The sequence below is a fragment of the Ambystoma mexicanum genome, chromosome 4p (assembly GCF_040938575.1).
Source record: "Ambystoma mexicanum isolate Mex_15411 chromosome 4p, UKY_AmexF1_1, whole genome shotgun sequence".
In the NCBI taxonomy this organism is placed as follows: domain Eukaryota; kingdom Metazoa; phylum Chordata; class Amphibia; order Caudata; family Ambystomatidae; genus Ambystoma; species Ambystoma mexicanum.
In genome coordinates, this window is record NC_090927.1 from 177,825,688 (window position 1) to 177,847,118 (window position 21,431).

General features: G+C 41.9%; 1 protein-coding gene across 1 annotated transcript in view; it reads right to left on the reverse strand.

Annotated features, from left to right (window-relative positions):
* Positions 1-21,431, reverse strand: part of EPHX2 (epoxide hydrolase 2) — a 1,142,911-nt gene that overhangs the window by 654,299 nt on the left and 467,181 nt on the right. Inside the window, exons 9-10 of the mRNA XM_069605642.1 lie at positions 12,632-12,666; positions 12,508-12,534 (exon numbers count right to left, since the gene is read on the reverse strand). Of these exons, the coding sequence (XP_069461743.1) occupies positions 12,508-12,534; positions 12,632-12,666 (62 nt within the window). The remainder of the gene's footprint in view (positions 1-12,507; positions 12,535-12,631; positions 12,667-21,431) is intronic.

The following is a 21,431-nucleotide window of genomic DNA, read 5'->3' on the forward strand; positions in this document are numbered from 1 at the left end:
GGAGGAAAGTGGTCCCAAGAAGAGCTCAAGCTCCACATAAACTGCCTAGAGTTGTTAGCGGGTTCTTTTGCAGTGAAAGCATTCACCAAGGACCAAGTGAACTGCTCTGTCCTTCTCAAGATGGACAATTATTCGGCAGTCCGTTATATAAACAAGTTAGGGGGAACATCTTCCAGAATGTTAGCAGAGTTAGCAAAGGATTTCTGGCATCATTGCCTGCGCCAGCACATATAAGTATCAGCAGAATACTTACCAGGCACTCAGAACGAGATAGCAGACTGGAATTCTCGATATCTGGTAGACTCCAGCGGTTGGAGGCTTCTCCCTTCCATTTTCAACAAGCTCCAGCATCTATGGGGCCCATTGAACCTGGACCTGTTCGCCTCCAGGCTCAACGCACAGTTGCCCAAGTTTCACAGCTGGAGGATAGACCCGGAAGCAGCGGGGACAGACGCCTTTCTCCAGAAGTGGACGGAAGGAGTGCTATACGCCTTCCCGCCATTTATCATGTTGACGCGAGTGTTAGCACAGACGAGGAGAGACCGAGCAGAGCTGGTTCTCTTAGTCCCATTGTGGAAGTCCCAACCGTGGTTTCCAGTAGTGATGGAACTTTCTACGGATTTCCCGAGAGTGCTTCCCCACGAAGCGGATCTCCTGCTGAGCCCAGTCGGGCACGCTCACCCGCTCATAGCAGAGGGTACACTGACCTTGCTAGCGTGCAGGGTTTCGGGCGACGCTGGTAGTTGCCAGGCATTTCGCAGATCGCTGCAGACTGTATTAGAAGTTCATGGGCGCCTTCCACCATTAGGAGCTACGGTTATGCTTGGGATCGATGGTCGTCGTACTGCACAACCGTCAGTGTGGATCCCGTTTCAGCCCCTCTAGTTCACATGTTGAACTTTCTAGCACTGAGGTTTAGCGAAGGCTGCGCTTACAGAACTTTAGGAGTTTACAGATCAGCCATATCAGCAGGTCACGACAAGGTGGAAGGGCACCCGATAGGGGAGCACCCAGCAGTGATTAGACTCTTGAAAGGAGTGAAGTTAAAGAAACCACCGGAACTTAAATACTCGGTACTATGGGACGTACGCTCAGTGTTTCAGTTGTTCGTGTCCTGGCCAGATAATAAAGACCTTTCTCGCTCTCAACTGTCTGGGAAGCTAGCCATGCTCCTATGTCTCATAGCATGTAGACGGGTATCGGATGTGAAGGCATTAGAAATAGACAGAAAAATATTTTACCCAGATGGCGTGGCCTTCTCCATAACGAATAGAACGAAGTCGGACTCTGCAGTTATTTCATATCCCTATTTCCCAGATAATGCTAAGCTTTGCGTAGCGCAGTGCATCAAGGACTATGAAGCAGCTACAGCAGCGTTGAGGCCCAGAGCTGTGACGCAGTTACTCATTGCGCGTAGGAAGCCCTTTCACGCAGTAGCGACAGCCACCATAGCGAGATGGGTTAGAGAAATGAGGCAGTGGGCAGGAATAGACTTGTCACGGTTTGGGGCGCACTCCGCGAGAGGCGCAATGGCTTGTAATAGAATGAAGATTGTCCAGGCTTAACAGCTCAGGCAGTCTTGATTCTATTAAAGACAAGGAGGCGAGCATTATATCCCACCCTCGTGGGTCATGACAAAGCATAAACTGTACTGTTGTATTGTGTTGAGCAAAGACCCACCCTTACGTTCTCGTCTTCCATTAATTGCAGGGGAAGACCAGAAGCAGACATGAATAAGTCTTCAGTGGTCCCGCATTTTGAAGTTCTTGGGGGAAAGTTCTACTGCAACAGCTTTCGCCAAAGTTTGGCGGGAGGAAAGACTGCATTCCCATAGTTGTTAGTTATGTTGACTGTGGTTTTCTGAGTTAAGAACATTGGTCGATAGCCAAAGAAAGAGGATTGGAGAGCAGTCGGAGCCCTTCTTATGGACAGGGGTGAGCCCTCATTGGGCAAAGGGGCTGGTGCAGGACTACAGAGGCGCAGAGGATTGTGGACATTAGTAGTTCAAAACGATTTGAACTATGTTACCCCTATGTTTACAGAAGCTTCCAGAGCATGGAAGCGTAAATCAGTGTTACCAAGTTTAAAAAAAAAAATGTGTTTTGTTGAATTGTTGTGGGAGCAGTAATTAAAGAAGTTAAAGCATAATGCTCGCCTCCTTGTCTTTAATAGAATCAAGACTGCCTGAGCTGTTAAGCCTGGACAATCTTCATTATAACGAACCTTCATCTGGGTCTAAATTAAACTGCGATTAAAGGTTCATTTCCTCACTATTCACGACAATCTGCTCTTTCATTGATACTCTTAAAAGGATTTGGTCATAGGACTGTGTACATCAATTCATTCCTGATTGTCATGTTGAATAATGTTTTTTATAGTGGTGATGGTTTTGTTTTTTGCAAGTCTTTTCTGCTTCACAAACACATGTTTTTGACGTGGCTTGATATTCTGATGTTCACTGTACATGTCCTAAATAATCTTTGAAAAGCAGAGAAACATCTTGGGTTTTAAGGGACACTATGGGCCTCATTACACGTTATGCGGTAAACCATGGTGCTGTTAGCACCATGGTTGCCGCCGGTACCATACCGGTACCACCATGGAGAAAAGGGGAATAACCACCCCATTCCAAGGTTGGCGGGGCGGTAATTCCCCCTTTCTCCATGGCCTTTCAACATTACCATTTTTGCCCCATAGGATTCAATGGGAATGGGGAAGGAGCTAATTACGGTACCGCAAACGCAAATTGCGGTACCGTAATTAGCACCAAGGTCCCTTTGCGAGTCCCAACTTTAACAGCTGGTGTACACCAGCCATTAAGGTCGGGTCCCGCAAAAGGACCTCGTAGTAAGGCGGTAAGGGTTTACCGGTACTGGTGCCCTTACCGGTACCGGTAAACCCCTACCACCTACCGTGTAATGAGGCCCTATGATTGCAGCACAAGGTTTCCCCACAATCTCTCCAGTTATGGTTTCTATAGCAACCTTAACTGCCACCACCATGTACTTCCCATGAAGCAACACCTCATGACAGCATATCTTGAAAATGGCTGCTTCAATTTCCAAGATATTTTGGCATAGACCTAGCCTTTATCATGAAGTTGTACATGGAAACTAAGTCTTGAAAATCGAATCACCCAAACTCCCAATATTCACTGTTTAAGAAAACACATTATCTATATATGCATGAATGCAAACTAGGGCCAGAGAAAGAAAATAAAATGAACAATGTGTAACTCAATGCACAAAAACATCTGCAACCCCCAACACACACACACACACACACACACACACACCAGGGTCACAACCGCACCCAAAGATAATCTGCTACTCCAGCATACACAAAAAATGAAGAATATACTTTGCATCAAACAAAAATGATCACAGCCCCAACGTACACACACGCAAACACTTACAGTGCAATACACCAGCTAAAATGCAATCCAATACACAAATGAATCCACCCCATGTCGCAATACACAACATAATCCTCCACAACAGCCCCAATCAATACACACAGAAATACACATTAGAATCAAAGTATATGCCAATATCACATCAAAGAAAACACATTCCACACACACAAACGAAATATTAAATCATATGCCAAATCATATGGCATTATATTTATAGCTATCATGATTACACAATGAAGCCATACTCCCAAAACAACATACCATCACAGCATGCAAACATGAAATCATGATACATACACGAACAGATTTATTTTTTAAAACAGACATTATCAACCACATAACTCAAAACTTCACAATTCATTCTTACTCGGACAACAGCACAACATTAAAACATGAGAAAATGATAACGTGGATGAAAAGAACACATGCCACAGAGCTGCGTAGAACAACACACTCACAGAACTTCACGGGATGAGAGCACACATGCAAAAGAAGTATTCATAAAAGTATCATAAAAATGTGTACATCTTAATAAAAAACTAAGAAATCACTGTCATTACTTTTTTTTTAAAAGTTTAAATCTACAGCACCAGAAATATCAATGGTAAGGTGTAATCTATTGATCACTAAAAATAAAATAACACAAATTTAACATTGTTGGAACCTTAATCCATCCTCAAAAAGGACCATTAAAAGGTACCAACAATAAACCAACATGCATAGCAAGCAAACACACATCAGTACTAGTTATATATAATAAATAGGAATGTTATACACTGTTCATTTAACAACAAACAACTTACATGTGAAGTCAAACAAGCACACATCAACATACAAATTAACACATTCGCACATTCGCATCAATCCAAAACAAAAGGGTAAGTGAAGGTTTCAACAATGTTGGTTTTATTTTTTAGTATTGAATAAGTAAAACCTTAGCATTGTATTTTCCAATGTTTGAAGATGTTATCTTTTGAAAGGTAATAACCATGACTGTTTCATTGCCTCGCTGTATAAGAGTGACAGCGTTGCTGGGTGAGCAGACAGAGCTTGAACAGCAGACAGCGAATACAATGTGAGCTACATCCACAGACTTCAACTCCCCTCATCTGAACGTCTGTCATGTGCCAGTCATTTTCTCACTGCCCCCCTACAGTTAGCGTGATCTGACATATCACGTTTTCAGGGCCAGACCGTGGAACCCGAAGAGTATTCACGTCAATCTCAATGAATACGGAATTCAAACTACCCTCTTCACCATCCCTCCTCCTGGCAGGATATGTGCATGCTCACTTCCTATTGTAATCTATGCCTTTTGCGAAGAGCACACTCAATCATTCGACACATTGGGTACTGATGTAATGAATTAACATGCAAAACCAAACCTGACCTTTTGTGATCCCCGTAATGGGGATATGGGACGCACCTCCCACAACTGTCAGACTAATTACACACCAAGTCATCTCAATGTCATCTTCTGAAAGTGTCATTTACACCCACACAAGATTTGCATACAAAAGGCTGCCAACAATGCAGAAAGAATAGATACCACAACGAGTCCCACTGCTATTTAAGCAAATATTAGGCTGAGACGCCAGCTGGATATCATCTAATCGCTATACTCAAAAGAATATGACTCATATTTGTATGTGGAGTGTTAGAACATAGATTTGTTTTGATGTATAAGTGATTAATAAAGAAGAAGCCTGTACATTGATTTGATGTCATGTACAGTCGAACACCACCCTCTATTTCGCCCCATCCTTTTCCCACCACTTAGTGTCCCCCTCAAAGGGTGTGAGGATACAGCTGTCAATCAATGGGCAGCTCCAAATGAATGTTTCATAGTCCATACTTGCCTATGCACACCTGCTGCATAATAAAAATAACTTGTCTTGATATGCAGCACTTCATGGTCGATTCTCCCTGTTTCTAACCGCTGTAATAATAGGTATTATGGAGTAAACACTCTTGTCAATGGTCTCCAAACTGAGGGTAGCCTGTGTGAAGGATTATTCAGGGATCCAAAAACTGGCGCCTGGTTGCAGCTATTTGGGTCCTACTCGTAGCTCCGAGAAGCGCAGGTTAGTCTACACACAAGCTACATATCTTGAGGTATCTTTGACTCCAAGACAACTGGCGCCAAACAAATGTAAACATATATTAATTTGTGATTGCCAAAAATAGGCATATTAATCGCATTCATAATTTTACTTTATTTTTGGGACACAAACTATATAAAATTATGGAATATGATTAACAAGTCAGCTTGTTTGCTTTTTGGAATTTAAAATGACGTATTGATGATAGGCATAATATTGAGTAGATAACCATTCCTACACTTTGGTTTTATTGTAAATAATGGAAAGAAAGGACTTAGACAGTGTTTTTCATCACGTTCACATTACTGCATTTGAGGTCTTTCAGAATGAGCTTGAAAGAATGAAGGCCCGATTCACAAAGATTTGAACGAAAGCAGATCAGGAGATGGCCCGCAGCATCTCAGAATTGCACCTGCTCCCTGGATCACCAAGCCCGAAACTGAAGCGAATCCAGAGCTAGCTGCAGCATCTCAGAATTGCACCTGCTCCCTGGATCACCAAGCCCGAAACTGAAGCGAATCCAGAGCTGGCTGCAGCATATCATTGCACCTGCTTCCTGGATCACCAAGCCTGAAACTGAAGCAAATCCAGAGCTGGCTGCAGCATCTCAGAATTGCACCTGCTCCCTGGATCACCAAGCCTGAAACTGAAGCGAATCCAGAGCTGGCTGCAGCATCTCAGATTTGCATGCTCCCTGGATCACCAAGCCTGAAACTGAAGTGAAGCCAGAGCTGGCTGCAGCATATCATTGCACCTGCTCCCTGGATCACCAAGCCGGAAACTGAAGCGAATCCAGAGCTGGCTGCAGCATCTCAGAATTGCACCTGCTGCCTGGATCACCAAGCCCGAAACTGAAGCGAATCCACGGCTGGCTGCAGCATCTCAGAATTGCACCTGCTCCCTGGATCACCAAGCCCGAAAATGAAGCGAATCCAGGGCTAGCTGCAGCATCTCAGAATTGCACCTGCTCCCTGGATCACCAAGCCCGAAACTGAAGCGAATCCAGAGCTGGCTGCAGCATCTCAGAATTGCATGCTCCCTGGATCACCAAGCCCGAAACTGAAGCGAAGCCAGAGCTGGCTGCAGCATCTCAGAATTGCACCTGCTCCCTGGATCACCAAGCCTGAAACTGAAGCGAAGCCAGAGCTGGCTGCAGCATCTCAGAATTGCACCTGCTCCCTGGGTCACCAAGCCTGAAACTGAAGCGAATCCAGAGCTGGCTGCAGCATCTCAGAATTTCACCTGTTCCCTGGATCACCAACCCTGAAACTGAAGCGAATCCAGAGCTGGCTGCAGCATCTCAGAATTGCACCTGCTCCCTGGATCACCAAGCCTGAAACTGAAGCGAAGCCAGAGCTGGCTGCAGCATCTCAGAATTGCACCTGCTTCCTGGATCACCAAGCCTGAAACTGAAGCGAAGCCAGAGCTGGCTGCAGCATATCATTGCACCTGCTCCCTGGATCACTAAGCCTGAAACTGAAGCGAATCTAGAGCTGGCTGCAGCATCTCAGAATTGCTCCTGCTCCCTTGATCACATAGCCTGAAACTGAAGCGAAGCCAGTGCTGGCTGCAGCATCTCAGAATTGCACCTGCTCCCTGGATCACCAAGCATGAAACTGAAGCGAAGCCAGAGCTGGCTGCAGCATCTCAGAATTGCACCTGCTCCCTGGGTCACCAAGCCTGAAACTGAAGCGAATCCAGAGCTGGCTGCAGCATCTCAGAATTGCACCTGTTCCCTGGATCACCAACCCTGAAACTGAAGCGCAGCCAGAGCTGACTGCAGCATCTCAGAATTGCACCTGCTCCCTGGATCACCAAGCCTGAAACTAAAGCGAAGCCAGAGCTGGCTGCAGCATCTCAGAATTGCACCTGCTCCCTGGATCACCAGGAGATGCACCTGCTCCCTGGATCACCAAGCCTGAAACTGAAGCGAATCCAGAGCTGGCTGCAGCATCTCAGAATTGCACCTGCTCCCTGGATCACAAAGCCTGAAACTGAAGCGAAGCCAGTGCTGGCTGCAGCATCTCAGAATTGCACCTGCTCCCTGGATCACCAAGCCTGAAACTGAAGCGAAGCCAGAGCTGGCTGCAGCATATCATTGCACCTGCTCCCTGGATCACAAAGCATGAAACTGAAGCGAATCCAGAGCTGGATGCAGCATCTCAGAATTGCATCTGCTCCCTGGATCACCAAGCCCGAAACCGAAGCAAATCCAGAGCTAGCTGCAGCATCTCAGAATTGCACCTGCTCCCTGGATCACCAAGCCCGAAACTGAAGCAAATCCAGAGCTGGCTGTAGCATTTCAGAATTGCATGCTCCCTGGATCGCCAAGCCTGAAACTGAAGCGAATCCAGAGCTGGGTGCAGCATCTCAGAATTGCACCTGCTCCCTGGATCGCCAAGCATGAAACTGAAGCGAAGCCAGAGCTGGCTGCAGCATCTCAGAATTGCACCTGCTCCCTGGATCACCAAGCATGAAACTGAAGCGAAGCCAGAGCTGGCTGCAGCATCTTAGAATTGCACCTGCTCCCTGGATCACCAAGCCTGAAACTGAAGCGAAGCCAGAGCTGGCTGCAGCATCTCAGAATTGGACCTGCTCCCTGGATCACCAAGCCTGAAACTGAAGCGAATCCAGAGCTGGCTGCAGCATCTCAGAATTGCACCTGCTCCCTGGATCACCAAGCATGAAACTGAAGCGAAGCCAGAGCTGGCTGCAGCATCTTAGAATTGCACCTGCTCCATGGATCACCAAGCCTGAAACTGAAGCGAAGCCAGAGCTGGCTGCAGCATCTCAGAATTGCACCTGCTTTTTTTAAAACATTTTATTTATTGATTTAGTTGAAGTAATCAACTTTTCAATTTAATTTTTATCGTTACATACATACAAGATACAAACAACAAAGTACAAAATAAATAAATAAATAAATAAATACTTTGATAATTAAGAAGCAACAAGATATATATAGTACAAAAGATAGAAGCTCAGCATATAACAACATATAACAATGGACTTACAATCTACCTATAAAACAAAAGACCATTTGAAATATATATCTAACATTTAACTATGTACATTTCCTTCACAAAAAAATACACTAATATGAACAGAAGTAAACCAAGCTAATGAAATGTCTCTTGTTGCTTAATTTCATACACACCATTTCATTGCATGTATTCTTACTCTAAATTTAAGGACGTTCAAAAATTAATAGCCGCTATTTGTAACATCTTCTGAGCCTAGCCTGCAATGTGTGCCTAACACATTTTCTCTTCCATTTGTCCTAAATATTGGTGGAAATTTCTGTAATGTGTTACTCTCTGGGATCTTAGTTTAGTGCATTCAGTAATTAAATGTGCAGTTGTTTCTTCGGCTCCCTTAATCTGACAAAATCTGCATACATTATCTGCTTTTGATATAAGTTTTCGTTTACAAGCCAAGCCCCTTGTGGGCCATAAATTGAAACGAAATCGCAAAATGGAATGTCTATAAAATACAGTCGGTATTTGATCAAGGTACTTTTCTGGTATACCCATGTGTTTTGGTTTGAATACTTCTGGTGATATACACTGGTACTTTAGACATCTTTCCTGATTATCAATCCAGTCCATTCTATAAATAGACTTTTTTGCTTTATCAGGATTGGTTATTAACATATCAATTGAAACATCAGCATGTAACATAATCTGATAAATTGTTACAAGCCACTTTTTCACAAAAGGATGATAACTCGAGACCATATAATCTGATACTGTTTTCAGTATACTTGGACTACTTGTAGATATTATGCATTTTCGAAAAAGAGCACATACTTTCCAGCAAAAATTTGCATACAATGACATAAGTCCTAGTTCATATGGGATCCATGCTATGGGATTACAGTGTGGCAATTGTAATATCTGGACCCAGAAACGTTTTTCCCATTTTTCACAGATACAAGATGATAACGGAGTGTCTGTCTCCAGACCATATAAAATGGTGGGAATTACTTTGGCTTTCCAATAGGTAAAAGCAGGACGTATTGTGAATTTGCCATACCGAAATTGCATGATTTTTGCCTGAGATACTGCAGTGCAGATCTTCTGTTCAATTGCAATACGTTGTGCTTTGGTGTTTATGGACCCTTCAAAATGAATACCAAGATATTGATACTCAGGTACAATGTCTAATGATAAATTATTGATGGACCACTTATACACCTTACCTCCCTTTCTCATTGGTTTGTATATTACTATTTGAGTCTTAGTTGTATTGATACTCAATTCATTGAGGTTGGTGTATTTTTCAAAAGCTGTCAGAAGCCTTTTTAGGCCTGCAGGAGTCTTAGATACAAGGACCAAATCATCAGCGTATAGATGTGCCTTGATCAATGAACCATTCATTTTGGGTGAATCTGTGTTTGCTACTTCGAACGCCTGCTGTACATCCTGAATAAAGTAGTTGAATACAGCAGACGCTAAAAGGCAACCCTGTTTTAGCCCTTGAAAAGTAGGGATTTCTTCAGATAACAGGCCTTGAATATATAGCCTAATGCGTATGACTGTGTTGTGATGAAATTCGTAAATCATATCAGACTTGCACCTGCTCCCTGGATCACCAAGCCCGAAACTGAAGCGAAGCCAGAGCTGGCTGCAGCATCTCAGAATTGCACCTGCTCCCTGGATCACTAAGAATGAAACTGAAGCGAAGCCAGAGCTGGCTGCAGCATCTCAGAATTGCACCTGCTCCCTGGATCACCAAGCCTGAAACTGAAGTGAATCCACAGCTGGCTGCAGCATCTCAGAATTGTACCTGCTCCCTGGATCACTAAGAATGAAACTGAAGCGAATCCAGAGCTGGCTGCAGCATCTCAGAATTGTACCTGCTCCCTGGATCACCAAGCATGAAACTGAAGCGAATCCACAGCTGGCTGCAGCTTCGCAGAGATGCCATTGTGCAAATCTCTGGAATCGGATTTTCACACGAGCATCTCAAAGATGCAGGTGCTCCAGGTTTGTTCCAATTTTAGGCTTTGTGAAAAAGTTATAAGGTAGCAGGAGCACATTTGAATTGATCAGGGCACCTCTCGACTTGCCCCAGTGTAAATATTTGGTAGCAGGACCAAAGTGTCAATACAAATTTAACATATACAATTTAATATAACATTTCTTGACTCAAACGTTGAAGAATAATTTGCTGCATGCAATACATACTACTTACCCAAGAGCTACATTTAGCCCCTGCTTATCAACTCTTTATTTGATGCCTGACCTGGGAATGTTTCTTTTCTGCTAGATTCTGTTCTCTTTCTATACATGTCTTTACCTCCACATAGCATAGAGTTTTGGACATAGGCAACAGAGGTCATACAAATACCACAGCATCTCCTGCTGTGCATACATGGCAGGCGTTATTTACTTCACTTGCGCAGTCGAGTGCAAAAGCGCAGTGTACACGTGTGTACACCACCTTTCCACATTCCCGTTTTGTACTCCGCTGTGAAAATGAGCTTACGTGTCAACGTGATGAGTACCTGGACGCACAACTGGGGGGCGTGGGGGGGTGACTCAAAAATGAGCCCCTACATGTTTGAGTACCCGTTCAATATATGTGCATGTGAGTGTTTTAGATTGTGAGATATCCATAATGGCATGGTGGTGTTAACTTCTCCTTGGTTATTGTGTTTCCCGCATGTTGTGTTAATTCCGTCTGCTGTGTGCCTTTCCAAATTGTGAGAGGCCCAGCATTGCATGGTGTGTGTGTTTCTGTGAGATTCTGTGTTGCACTATGTTCAGGCCTGAAGTAAACTGGTGTATACGTTTAAGAGGGTGATTTTATATGGGGCAGAGGATAAAATTCTTTAACACCTTTCATTTACTACTCCACGATCCTTTCCTACTCCATATTGTGAGTAGATTCGTTTTACGCTTGCATGAGATGTTCATGGCGGTGTAAAACGATCGGATTCCCATGGAATCCACCGCACTTCCTCACAAGCTAAGGCAGGTGGTTTCCATAGGAACACAATTTAAAAAAAAGCGGTCTGCAAAGTGCAATTTTCACGCTGCATTTACTTTTAACAAGACGGAACGTAAAATGCAAAGGCGATTTTTGCCTGGTTTTACCCTTTAAATCTGCACTTTGTCTTGCAAAAGTTGAACATTGCAAGAGCACGTACAATCCAATGGTGGTGGTTTCTTGTATGCAATTTAGACTTACTATAAAAACGGCCCCTTTGTTTTGCATCGTGCGTTTTGCATATCTGTATGCGTGTCTGTGCTTTCCTGTGTTTTACGGCTGAACTGTGGATGTACGAAAAATGGGTACATTGTTTTTAATTTTGCCATGTAAATAACTTATAGTTGCTTGATCTGATTTTTTAAATTTGTTTTGCTTGCACTGGTTCTCCAATACTCGAAATGGAAAGCTATTTTGAAATAGTGACCCCAAAGCATGTTTTGGGGGGTTAGAGGAGCCCCATGCAAAAACCACTTGTTTTAAAAAACACCTTTTTGAACATAAAAACATTACAGCAATTGTAACAAATATGTGTTCTGATGTGCCCAAAAATGTCATTGTATGAAATAAAATTCAGACAATTGCAGAGGAAAATATATATATATATATATATATATATATATATATGTGATCAAGCTACAAGTTGTAGCGAAACGCGTCATCGCCGGGGTATTCTTTTTTTGGCTGGGCGAGGGCTGGAGGTTTCCACATGGACTTTTAATATTTGTAATCAATAAAGAAGAAACTTTTAATTCGAATCTGGTTTCAGTAAGTTCTGCGAGAACGGAAGGATTAACTCTAACTTTGGCACAATACTCCGGGAGTGCGGCTCAAGACTGCACCATGTAGACGGTGCGTAAAATGGTGTATATATATATATGTATATATATATCTGTATATATATATATCAATAAGTTTAAAGAGAGAATAGCATACATAGTACATTCATAAATAGTAAATACACATTTACCATGTACAAGCAAACATATATCTTACCAGCCTGTTGAGAAAAGTCACCAGATCCTGCAAAGGTATAAGGAAGGCAGCTGTCAAAAAGACTTACGGGCAAACTGTCAAGAAAGGTGAAGGTCACACAAAGAAATTAGATTACACCTCCTACCTTACAGATTTCCTCTTGGGAGTACTCTTCTGTATCTACAAAACAAGGAAAAGCACGGGCATTCATTATCTGTGTTGCTACATTTGCTGTCATTTAGAGATCACTATGATGGCAGCGTGAACACATTCTTTTACCTACATCTCCCATCAGCCCCAGCCAGCTTAGACAATCGTGCGGGATCACAGGAGTTACATGGTCTCGTGATTAGTTTAATCCAAGAGTTTATTAATGATACATTTAGGGAGTCATTATAAAATCCCCAGGAGTGAAAAAATAGGTAATAAAAAAATCAATTAATGGCACCATGCATAAATGGCTTCTGCGTGATGTTATATCTGGAGCAGGGCAACAGATCAAAATATGCTTTTCAACCGCCACCTTCTGCTCCAAACGCCAGAAAGGAATGCATTCACGCAGCATAGGATTTTGAAGCTGGTTTAAATGCGTTGGATTTCTATGGAAACAGCCAAATTGAAGTGCCTGGCAGATCCATAGGAATGGATGTTAAATGACTCCTATCATATAGAAGGTGGGCTGCATTTACACATCTTTACGCATAAATGTGGGTTTTCCGCCGGATTTACATGCATGTTTTGCACTTTGGAGTGAAAACAAGAAAAATTGCATGGACAGGGCTGCAGTGCACACATGCACACACGCTGGCTGTCCCCTCCATGCAATATGGAGATTGATAAAATAAGCTCTTTAAAATCTGGTCGCACGGAAAAACACAAACATTCATTCTGTTATATGTTTCAAACAAATATTTTAACAAATATATAGGATTCTCCACAATAGTCAGCTGTGTAGATGAAATAAAGTGCAGATATATTCCTAATCTCTGTGCTAAATGCCAGCAATGCACCAAATGAACATGCAGACATCCATTTCTATTTCCCAATATAATGACTCTGTGTGGGTTTTTCGTACCAATATTGCAGATTGCAGGTATATATATATACAATATATATATTCTTTGAAAAAACGTTGTTAAAAGGGACGGTATGGTAAAGTTGCACTAATAAACACCTGTGAAATTCATGAAAAAACTTTGTTAAAGGGACGTTATGGTTACAAGTAAAACCGAAAACCCCCAGAAATGTGACAGCTATGGTAAGCTTAGAAACCATAACTTGTGCCACCACTGTACACTTCCAAGACTAACACCCAGGACATGAAAGATGACATCACAAATGTCATTGATGACATCACTGATGACATCACATATTAAATTAATTTTGATGAAAAGTCCCTACAAGGGGTTGTGTTTACAATATTGGTAATAAGAAGTCAGAGGTGATCGGGAGACCTATCATTAAATACTTAATGTATTAAAGAATGCAAACATCAAAACAAAACGTAATGGATCATTGTTGTTAATACAGAAATCTAATCATACATACACATAGGCAATGGCTTCAGCATGCACCCTAGAAGTACATTATGTTTAATCTGGCAATTTTGGATAGTAAAATAATATAATGAATACTACCTTACCAGAGTTTTGAGTAATGTGAAACATAGAATAAATAGCTAACAATTCACAACGTATTACACCTTGTGTTAGTACAAACAATACATATGAAGACCCAAAATGCATCCAAATCAGAGGCACATTCAGGGAAACTAAAGTAAGGAAGAAAGAAACAACATCACCAGAAAATATCAATAACATTAAAGTTCATCTTCATGTATACAAGCTGTAAGTGATTTCAATCCGGCACACACCCAAGTCAACGCCTAGCATGTAATGCACAACTGAAATCCTTATTTATTTTTGTCTAAAAGTTATTTATTCTGAACGATATACCACTCATATCACGCCCCTCTCCTGGAACCCCCTCCGGTCACACTGAACTAGGAATCAGGCTGGTTTGCAAAGTTAAAATATTTATTTAGGTATTTACAATTTAATCACACTATGTTTTAATAGGTATACCATAATCACCAATGGGGTGATGTAACACTGAATAACCTCTTTAATACACAAGGAGTAATAGTGAGCAAAACAATTCAGCACAGAAATGATACTTTTTTGTGTGTGTGTTCAGATGAGATAGCACTGTGGTTAAACGTTCCCCCTGCACACCCATCAACCCCCACAATAGTCAATGTAAAGAGAGAGATAGGAGGAGAGAGCAGGAATTCAGGAATGGCAGAATTCAAACAAAATAACAATCCCACTTTCCCCCCAGCAAACACAAGAGAAAACAGAATTGACTGTCAAACTGTCTGAATGGCTTTTAACGTTATCTTGGGAATGGATTGGGCAAAAACACTAATATAATTAAAATAGCTGAAATTACGCTATCCAGTTCTATTTCCGAAAAATCATTTTCGAAATGCCATTTTGTTGAAAACAAAATGCCGAAAAAATGTTTTCGAATGTTTTTTTTTTTCGGTAGTAAAAAAAGGGTCGATAAAAAAAATGGGGGCAGTCGGTGGGGGAACCCCCCCCATTTAAAAAAATAAATAAATGAAAAACATTTGGAACTTTATTTCCCCCCGCAATTTTGTCGACAAAATGGCATTTAGAAAAAGTGGCATTCGAAAAAGTCACTATAAACCGAAGGTACTATAATTTCTTATGGGAGCCACTTTGGATAGTTGCACAAAAACACAAGCAATGATGTAATGCAAAGAAACAATTTGAAATCCTACAATTCAAGTCAGGAGCAATCAAAAGCGGTTTTACACGTGTCAGAATTGCCCAAAAAAGAAATTTGCAGCAAACTTTTCACTGCGCGATAATTGCGATCACGGGGGAACTGTATGGATTTGGGATGCGCATTTGGATGCAATTTAAAGCTGTGGATGTTAGCTACAAGCAGAAGTTGACATTTTGTTACTAGCACACAAACTGGGGAAGTTGTGGACGTTTTAGTGGAGGTCGCTTTTCGAGATAGGTGCAAGAATGGAAAACAGGAATGCGCTTTTAAAATGACAAATGGATTTCTTACACTAAAGGATGACTATGAACAAAACGAATACTCCACATGAACTCAGCCACTTGAATAGAATGACTGCCTGCCAAGGATTCGGCTTCTTCAGATGAGAGTGCAAAGATAGTTTTAGCAATACTAGTACAGGAGGAAGATAAGCGGGATAGGATGGAGAGTTCAGACAATTCAAAAATACTCCTAACAATACAGATTCTCAAGTCAAGATAGGATGGGCTTAAGGTAGGGATTAATTAAGCAAGGTACATATGCTAGTGACACAGTTCTTTCTATAGATACTCACTAGATATGTTTTTACACGGAACGGTCAGGATTCTGGTCAGTCAAGATTCTGGTCAGGTAATTGGATCTGGTTCTAGGACAGACAGCTGGGCACATCAGATTGGATCTGCAATCAGCAAGGCGCTCTGGTCACAGCACGGAACAGGACTGGACTGGATCTGCAATGGGTCTGGTCACAGCACGGTACAGAACTGGATTGGATTGGATCTGCCCTTCTTGGTTCTGATGGTAATTATTTCAGCAGACAAGCAGTAACAGCGCAGCCCGGCTGTATTATGATGCTTCCCCTTAAATTTGTGGGGTTCTGGTTTTGGAATTTGAGGCCTAGCTGAAAATGGTTCAGATATGCAATGGGTTTCTGCTTTGCCAAGTTTCTGGAGTCTGGAGCAAGGAAGATGGAGAGTTCTGCAGCAGGGTGCTCCGCCAGTATCAGGATAGTGAGTGAATCTGTCTGTCTTTTTGAGTGGTGAGCTGTCTCCATTTATGCTATGATAAAGGGGGTGTGTGTGCTGGTTTATCCTAAGCTAGCCCCTTTGACAGGTGATTGGGTCAGAGTCTCCCCTCTGCCTTGATAGGAGGAGAGAAACAGTGCATCACCTTTATGGTGTGCTTTTATGAGGCTGAAAATCCACCCCTAGCCCCTTGAACACAGAATATACTTTGGCACCATACATATTTACACATATGCAACCTCTATAACAATCACATATACAGATTACATATTTTATATGGCAGCTATCCCTCAAAACCCCGTAGCTGTGGGATCTTGTCTTGGCTTTCCACAGAATCTTGCCCTTTTCATCAGGAACACAATGTCCGATTTATAAGCAAATTTCTACAAGTGTGCTCGTTTACCATGGGCATAAGTGTATAAAGTTTCATACTTCTAGCAGAAAAACATGTTGTGTAAAATCACATTTTCTGCCGTTTCTTTCCAGAACATGTCACACGATTTTGCCGCCTCTTGAAACGTGCAGCTAAAATTTAGATTCACAAATCTGTTACTTTTATATTTTTCACAATTTTCACTGGTAAATTATAAGTCTTTTAAAACGTGTTCTTTGTGAAGGTTCAGTCACAGATGGTTGTTTGGGTCCGCCTCTTTCTGTCTCCCTGCAGTTCAGGAGCCATCCCCTCCCTGCTTGCTCTTGGCAGAGGTCATGTACGACTGTCCTCACACCTCGCATTTCCTGAGCAGTAGCTGTTCATTGTTCCCTTCTGCCTCTGCAGACCAAGTTCTTTCCAAACCCTACAATTATCGCTTTGGTGTGATTTCCTGCTAGAAGGAAAGGCCTCTGTGAGAAAACCTGTTATTCCAGTTTGGTTAGCAGTAGCCAGGCTTGATTTAATTGTTAATTATGTTGCATTTCTCCTTAGCTTAAAACAAACTTGTGATTTCAGAATAGCAGCTAGAATTCTCATTTAAGATTTTAAACCATGGAATCAAAACAATCGCAATATGAATTACTAGCAGCAACAGGCCACTTAGATTGCAAACATTTGATTTCAGTTTATACATTTTTAAAGTTTAATCAGGCAGGCTTCCTGACAGCTGTCATCCTGCAGTCCACTGCTGCACAGAGATTTTGACATCCACAACCAGTCCACTTTTTCTGTGGAAATCCCTTTATGCTTTCAGCTTTTCAGGACCTTGCAAGTTCCACAATGCTTTCTTAAACTAAGTGAATTGTAGCACCCAGCAAGAATTTTGGATGTTTGAGGATGTTTTGTACCGGCATTCTGCAGTTTCAGCAACAAAGAAAAAGGGATTTAAAGCAAGATTTTGGATTTCCTTTAGCAAAGCACTGCTTTTCCTTTCTGTACTCCATTTTCACTGGTTGTTGTGGGATGTTTTTACCCATGCACCCAAGCCCTACCACAGAACTGTGCATTACTGGCATTGAAAACATCATGATGGTCAGAACGCCCCAGAAAATGCACAGGGAAAACATGAAAAATAGGTTGCCATCCATTTTTTGCCTCTGTTAATGTTAATACAAGAGACCATGGCCAGGCCCTATCCTTTGGCTATACACAGAGCAAAAACCAGAGCAAAGAAATATGGTGCTGTTCGAAATCTGAAATGTATTAATTCAAGACAGCTCCCAAAAAGGGGTGGAGTACCGGCGCTCGACACTAACCAGCGCTAGCGGTCTAAACTCTGACAGGAGGCCTGTCTTTCAGGAGCTGACAAGGAACCTGAGTTAGCTGGAAACTTCAAAGCCTTGCTGGTTAATGAGAATTCTTAACACCTACTGTTCCCAGGCCCCACATCAGAAGGCAGTCTGATCTAATTAAAAGTTCAAGAGGCCTCTGTCCATGGGAAGCATTCACACCTGCCCTTACCAGCAACAGCACAAGGAGATCACAGGTTTCTGTTAACCGGATGCAGAGTGGCACCCTGCTCTGCTGACCTCAGTCAACACAATAGACTCTTCAGCTGAACAGGATATGCTGATATGAGGTGTAATTGTCAACAGTTGCTCTGGGGGAAGGAAGACATTTGATCTCTGAGTCAAGCCAAGCTCCTGGGGGCGGACCCAGACTCAGATGTGAATTCCATTAAGGGCAAATGTATGTTTATTAATTTGCTTATAAAATATTGTATCTCCTATACAGAAATGTACAATTTGGAGATTCTTTATATGAAAAATGTACCTACAATTTGAGACTAAGCTCAACTCTGTGTGATGTTCTGAGACCGAACCCTGCGATTTATTAATCTTGCAGACACTGGGTTTATGCTACAGACATGATAATTTATATTAATATGCTCAGGGAGAGGGTGCAGGTCTGTGTAAATTTTGAGGAAAAACCAATATGGCGAAAGTCACTAAAAAACGCAAAATGTTGTCGGTTCTAAACCCAAGCTCGTAGAAACAAGTGACTTGAACCAAACTGTACCTTAAGCAATCTGTGATGTGTACATGTCATTTCAACGACGTGTGTATCTGGGAAACCTGTTAGTTATGAAAAATTAATTTTCTAAGTAAAAGCAAAGGGGCGTTTCTTCAATAGATTGTAAAATGGTAGCACTGGATGACTCACAACTCTGTTCCCCAGTCAGGCAACAAAGAATTTTGTAGCCTATCAGGATCCTTAGAGGGTTGGGCAAAGAAAGTCAGCCTTCCCACCCACTTTCAAAAGACATAAAAAGAGCCATTGAGACCCAGGTAGAGACTGCTCTCTCCACTTTCTTGTGAAGCACTTTGCCGGACGACTTCAAATCCAGACAATATTCAGAGACCAGAACTTAGAAAACCAGACTCCAGATTCCAGAACTTGTTAGCAGAAAGGCCTAGTCCACAAGCTGAATCCTTTCCAGAGGCCTCAGAATCCAGCAACCTAACCTGATATTCAACAGCCGGGCGAGCTGTTTGATTCTGGCTAGAACCCTGTGCTAGAACACAGAAAGCAGAGCTGTATCCAGACAGCCGTGCAGTGCCGATAGAAGACCAGACCCAGACCAGACCGCTGTGCAGTGCCAGAACTTTTGCTAGAACCAGAGATCCAGACCAGCAGAGCAGAGAGAACCGCAGCTAAACCTGTTGACCAGATCTGTGACGAGGCCCATTCCTTCCAAAATTAGGAGTGAGTATCCAGCCAGAGCTGTGCAAAACCAATCTCTTAGTTTAAAATAACCTAATTCAAACCATTTCAACCTATTTAGAACTGCATAGAAATCGTGTGTCCATTCTGTGATTTCAAACCTGTGAAAGTGTCATTTGTCATTTGAATCTTACTTTATTTCTGAGAATCTACCTCCACTAAATTATCTGTATCTTTGGAACCGCACATGCTAGGAACAAGATTTAACTGTCATCTTAAAGCTAAGAATCTAAGCTTTCCAACAAGCTCAAAACCGTAATCGCGCTCGACACACTCGGAAAAAGTGCCGCGAATTGCAATTTGACTCAAACTTCTTCACCTGTCAAAAATCGCTGTCTTTTGCTTCCATTGCTGAAATTCGTTTTCAACCTGATAATCCCTCATGAATCATTGCTAGTGTTGACTTGAACTAATTCTAAATAGCTGTCACCACATTGAATCTCCTATAGGGAACTAAAATCATTTTTAGCATATTTTCACTTCTTTGCTAATCACATGTAAAGGTATTTTTGCCTGTATAAAAACATACCGGTTGCTCTAAGCTTGCTAGGGGGGAACTAGAATTTGTATTGCATTTGATTATATTCCCGAAAATTGTGTGCTCTCCTTCCATCTCTTTATATTGCATAGGGGGGAGTGAATTGCCACAAGGGGAAAAGTGATTATATTATCTCTTGTTGAAACCATATCAGTTTATTCCTGTGCTGCATTCTTTTCCATCATTGCATTTCCTTGAAACCATAAAGTATTCTCAGCTACCTTATCCGTTCTATACCAACTCCTAAGTGATTTTAAAAAAGTGTGCTAGTGTAATATTATCCATTGTTGATCACTGTCATATTCATAAGTGTGCTATCAGATATTAATTTATTTATAAAAGTGTGATACATATATCTTGTTTAATTCTTCAATAAATCTTTTAATTTGCAAAACAAACCTACTTCTTGGCTCAGTGAGGTCACGGGGATTCAAAGAGAGGGGCGTTATATAAGGGTTTATCATCCAGATCTATGAACTTGTCATAAAAATATATAAATAAGGGCTTCCCTTGGGCATACCAGTCTAGGCATTGACTTAGTGGGAGTGCTGAATTGAAGTCACTTAACATTGTAGAGCTCAGTGACCTATTCCGGGAGTGAGATCTCTGTTCCAACACTGACAACATGCATGGCAGATTGGGCAGCCATCTTTTTGTGCTTTGCAAAGCGCGATTTCCAGAGGTTTTGGCGAGCACAAGGGTTTTGTGGCCATTTTGCTATTTCTGCACCATCATAATACAGTGCTGTAGCATAGCAGAGCACAAAAGTGGGTTAAATCATCCCACAAAATGAATTGTGTGTTTGAGTTTGCTTATTGCTCTGTGCATGTGCACTATGAGCTGAAACCAAACCCTAAGGAAAGTACTTTAAGAATATATAAGGTTAACGTCAAGATACATAGCACCTTTTGAATGTTCATATGTGAACAAAAACACCTGACCTAGATATATCCGTGATCAAAAACATGTGGCCTAGTTAAGTGAGATCATCAGTGATGTCATCACTAACATGTGTGATGTCATCTTTGATGTTGTGGGTGTTAGTCTTAGCAGTGCACAGTGGTGGTGAGAGTTATGGTTGCTTAGTTTACCATAACTGGCACATTTCTGAGGGGGTTTCGGTTTTTACTTGTAGCCATAACGTCCCTTTAACAAAGTGTTTTCAATGAATTTCATAGGTTTTTACCAGCGCACCCTAATGTGCTACAACTTCCCAACATCATACTTACCCCAATATATCAGCATAAAAAGTATGGAGTAAAAACTGTGTCATTCTCCCGCCCCACATTTGCGGCCATCTGAAATCATTGCAGACTTCCCGAACAGTGGCATGTGACCACCAGTGTACATGCATTGTGATGACGTGTTCGCGAAGAGTTTGAAACATTTTCTTTAGCTTATCTAGGAAGTT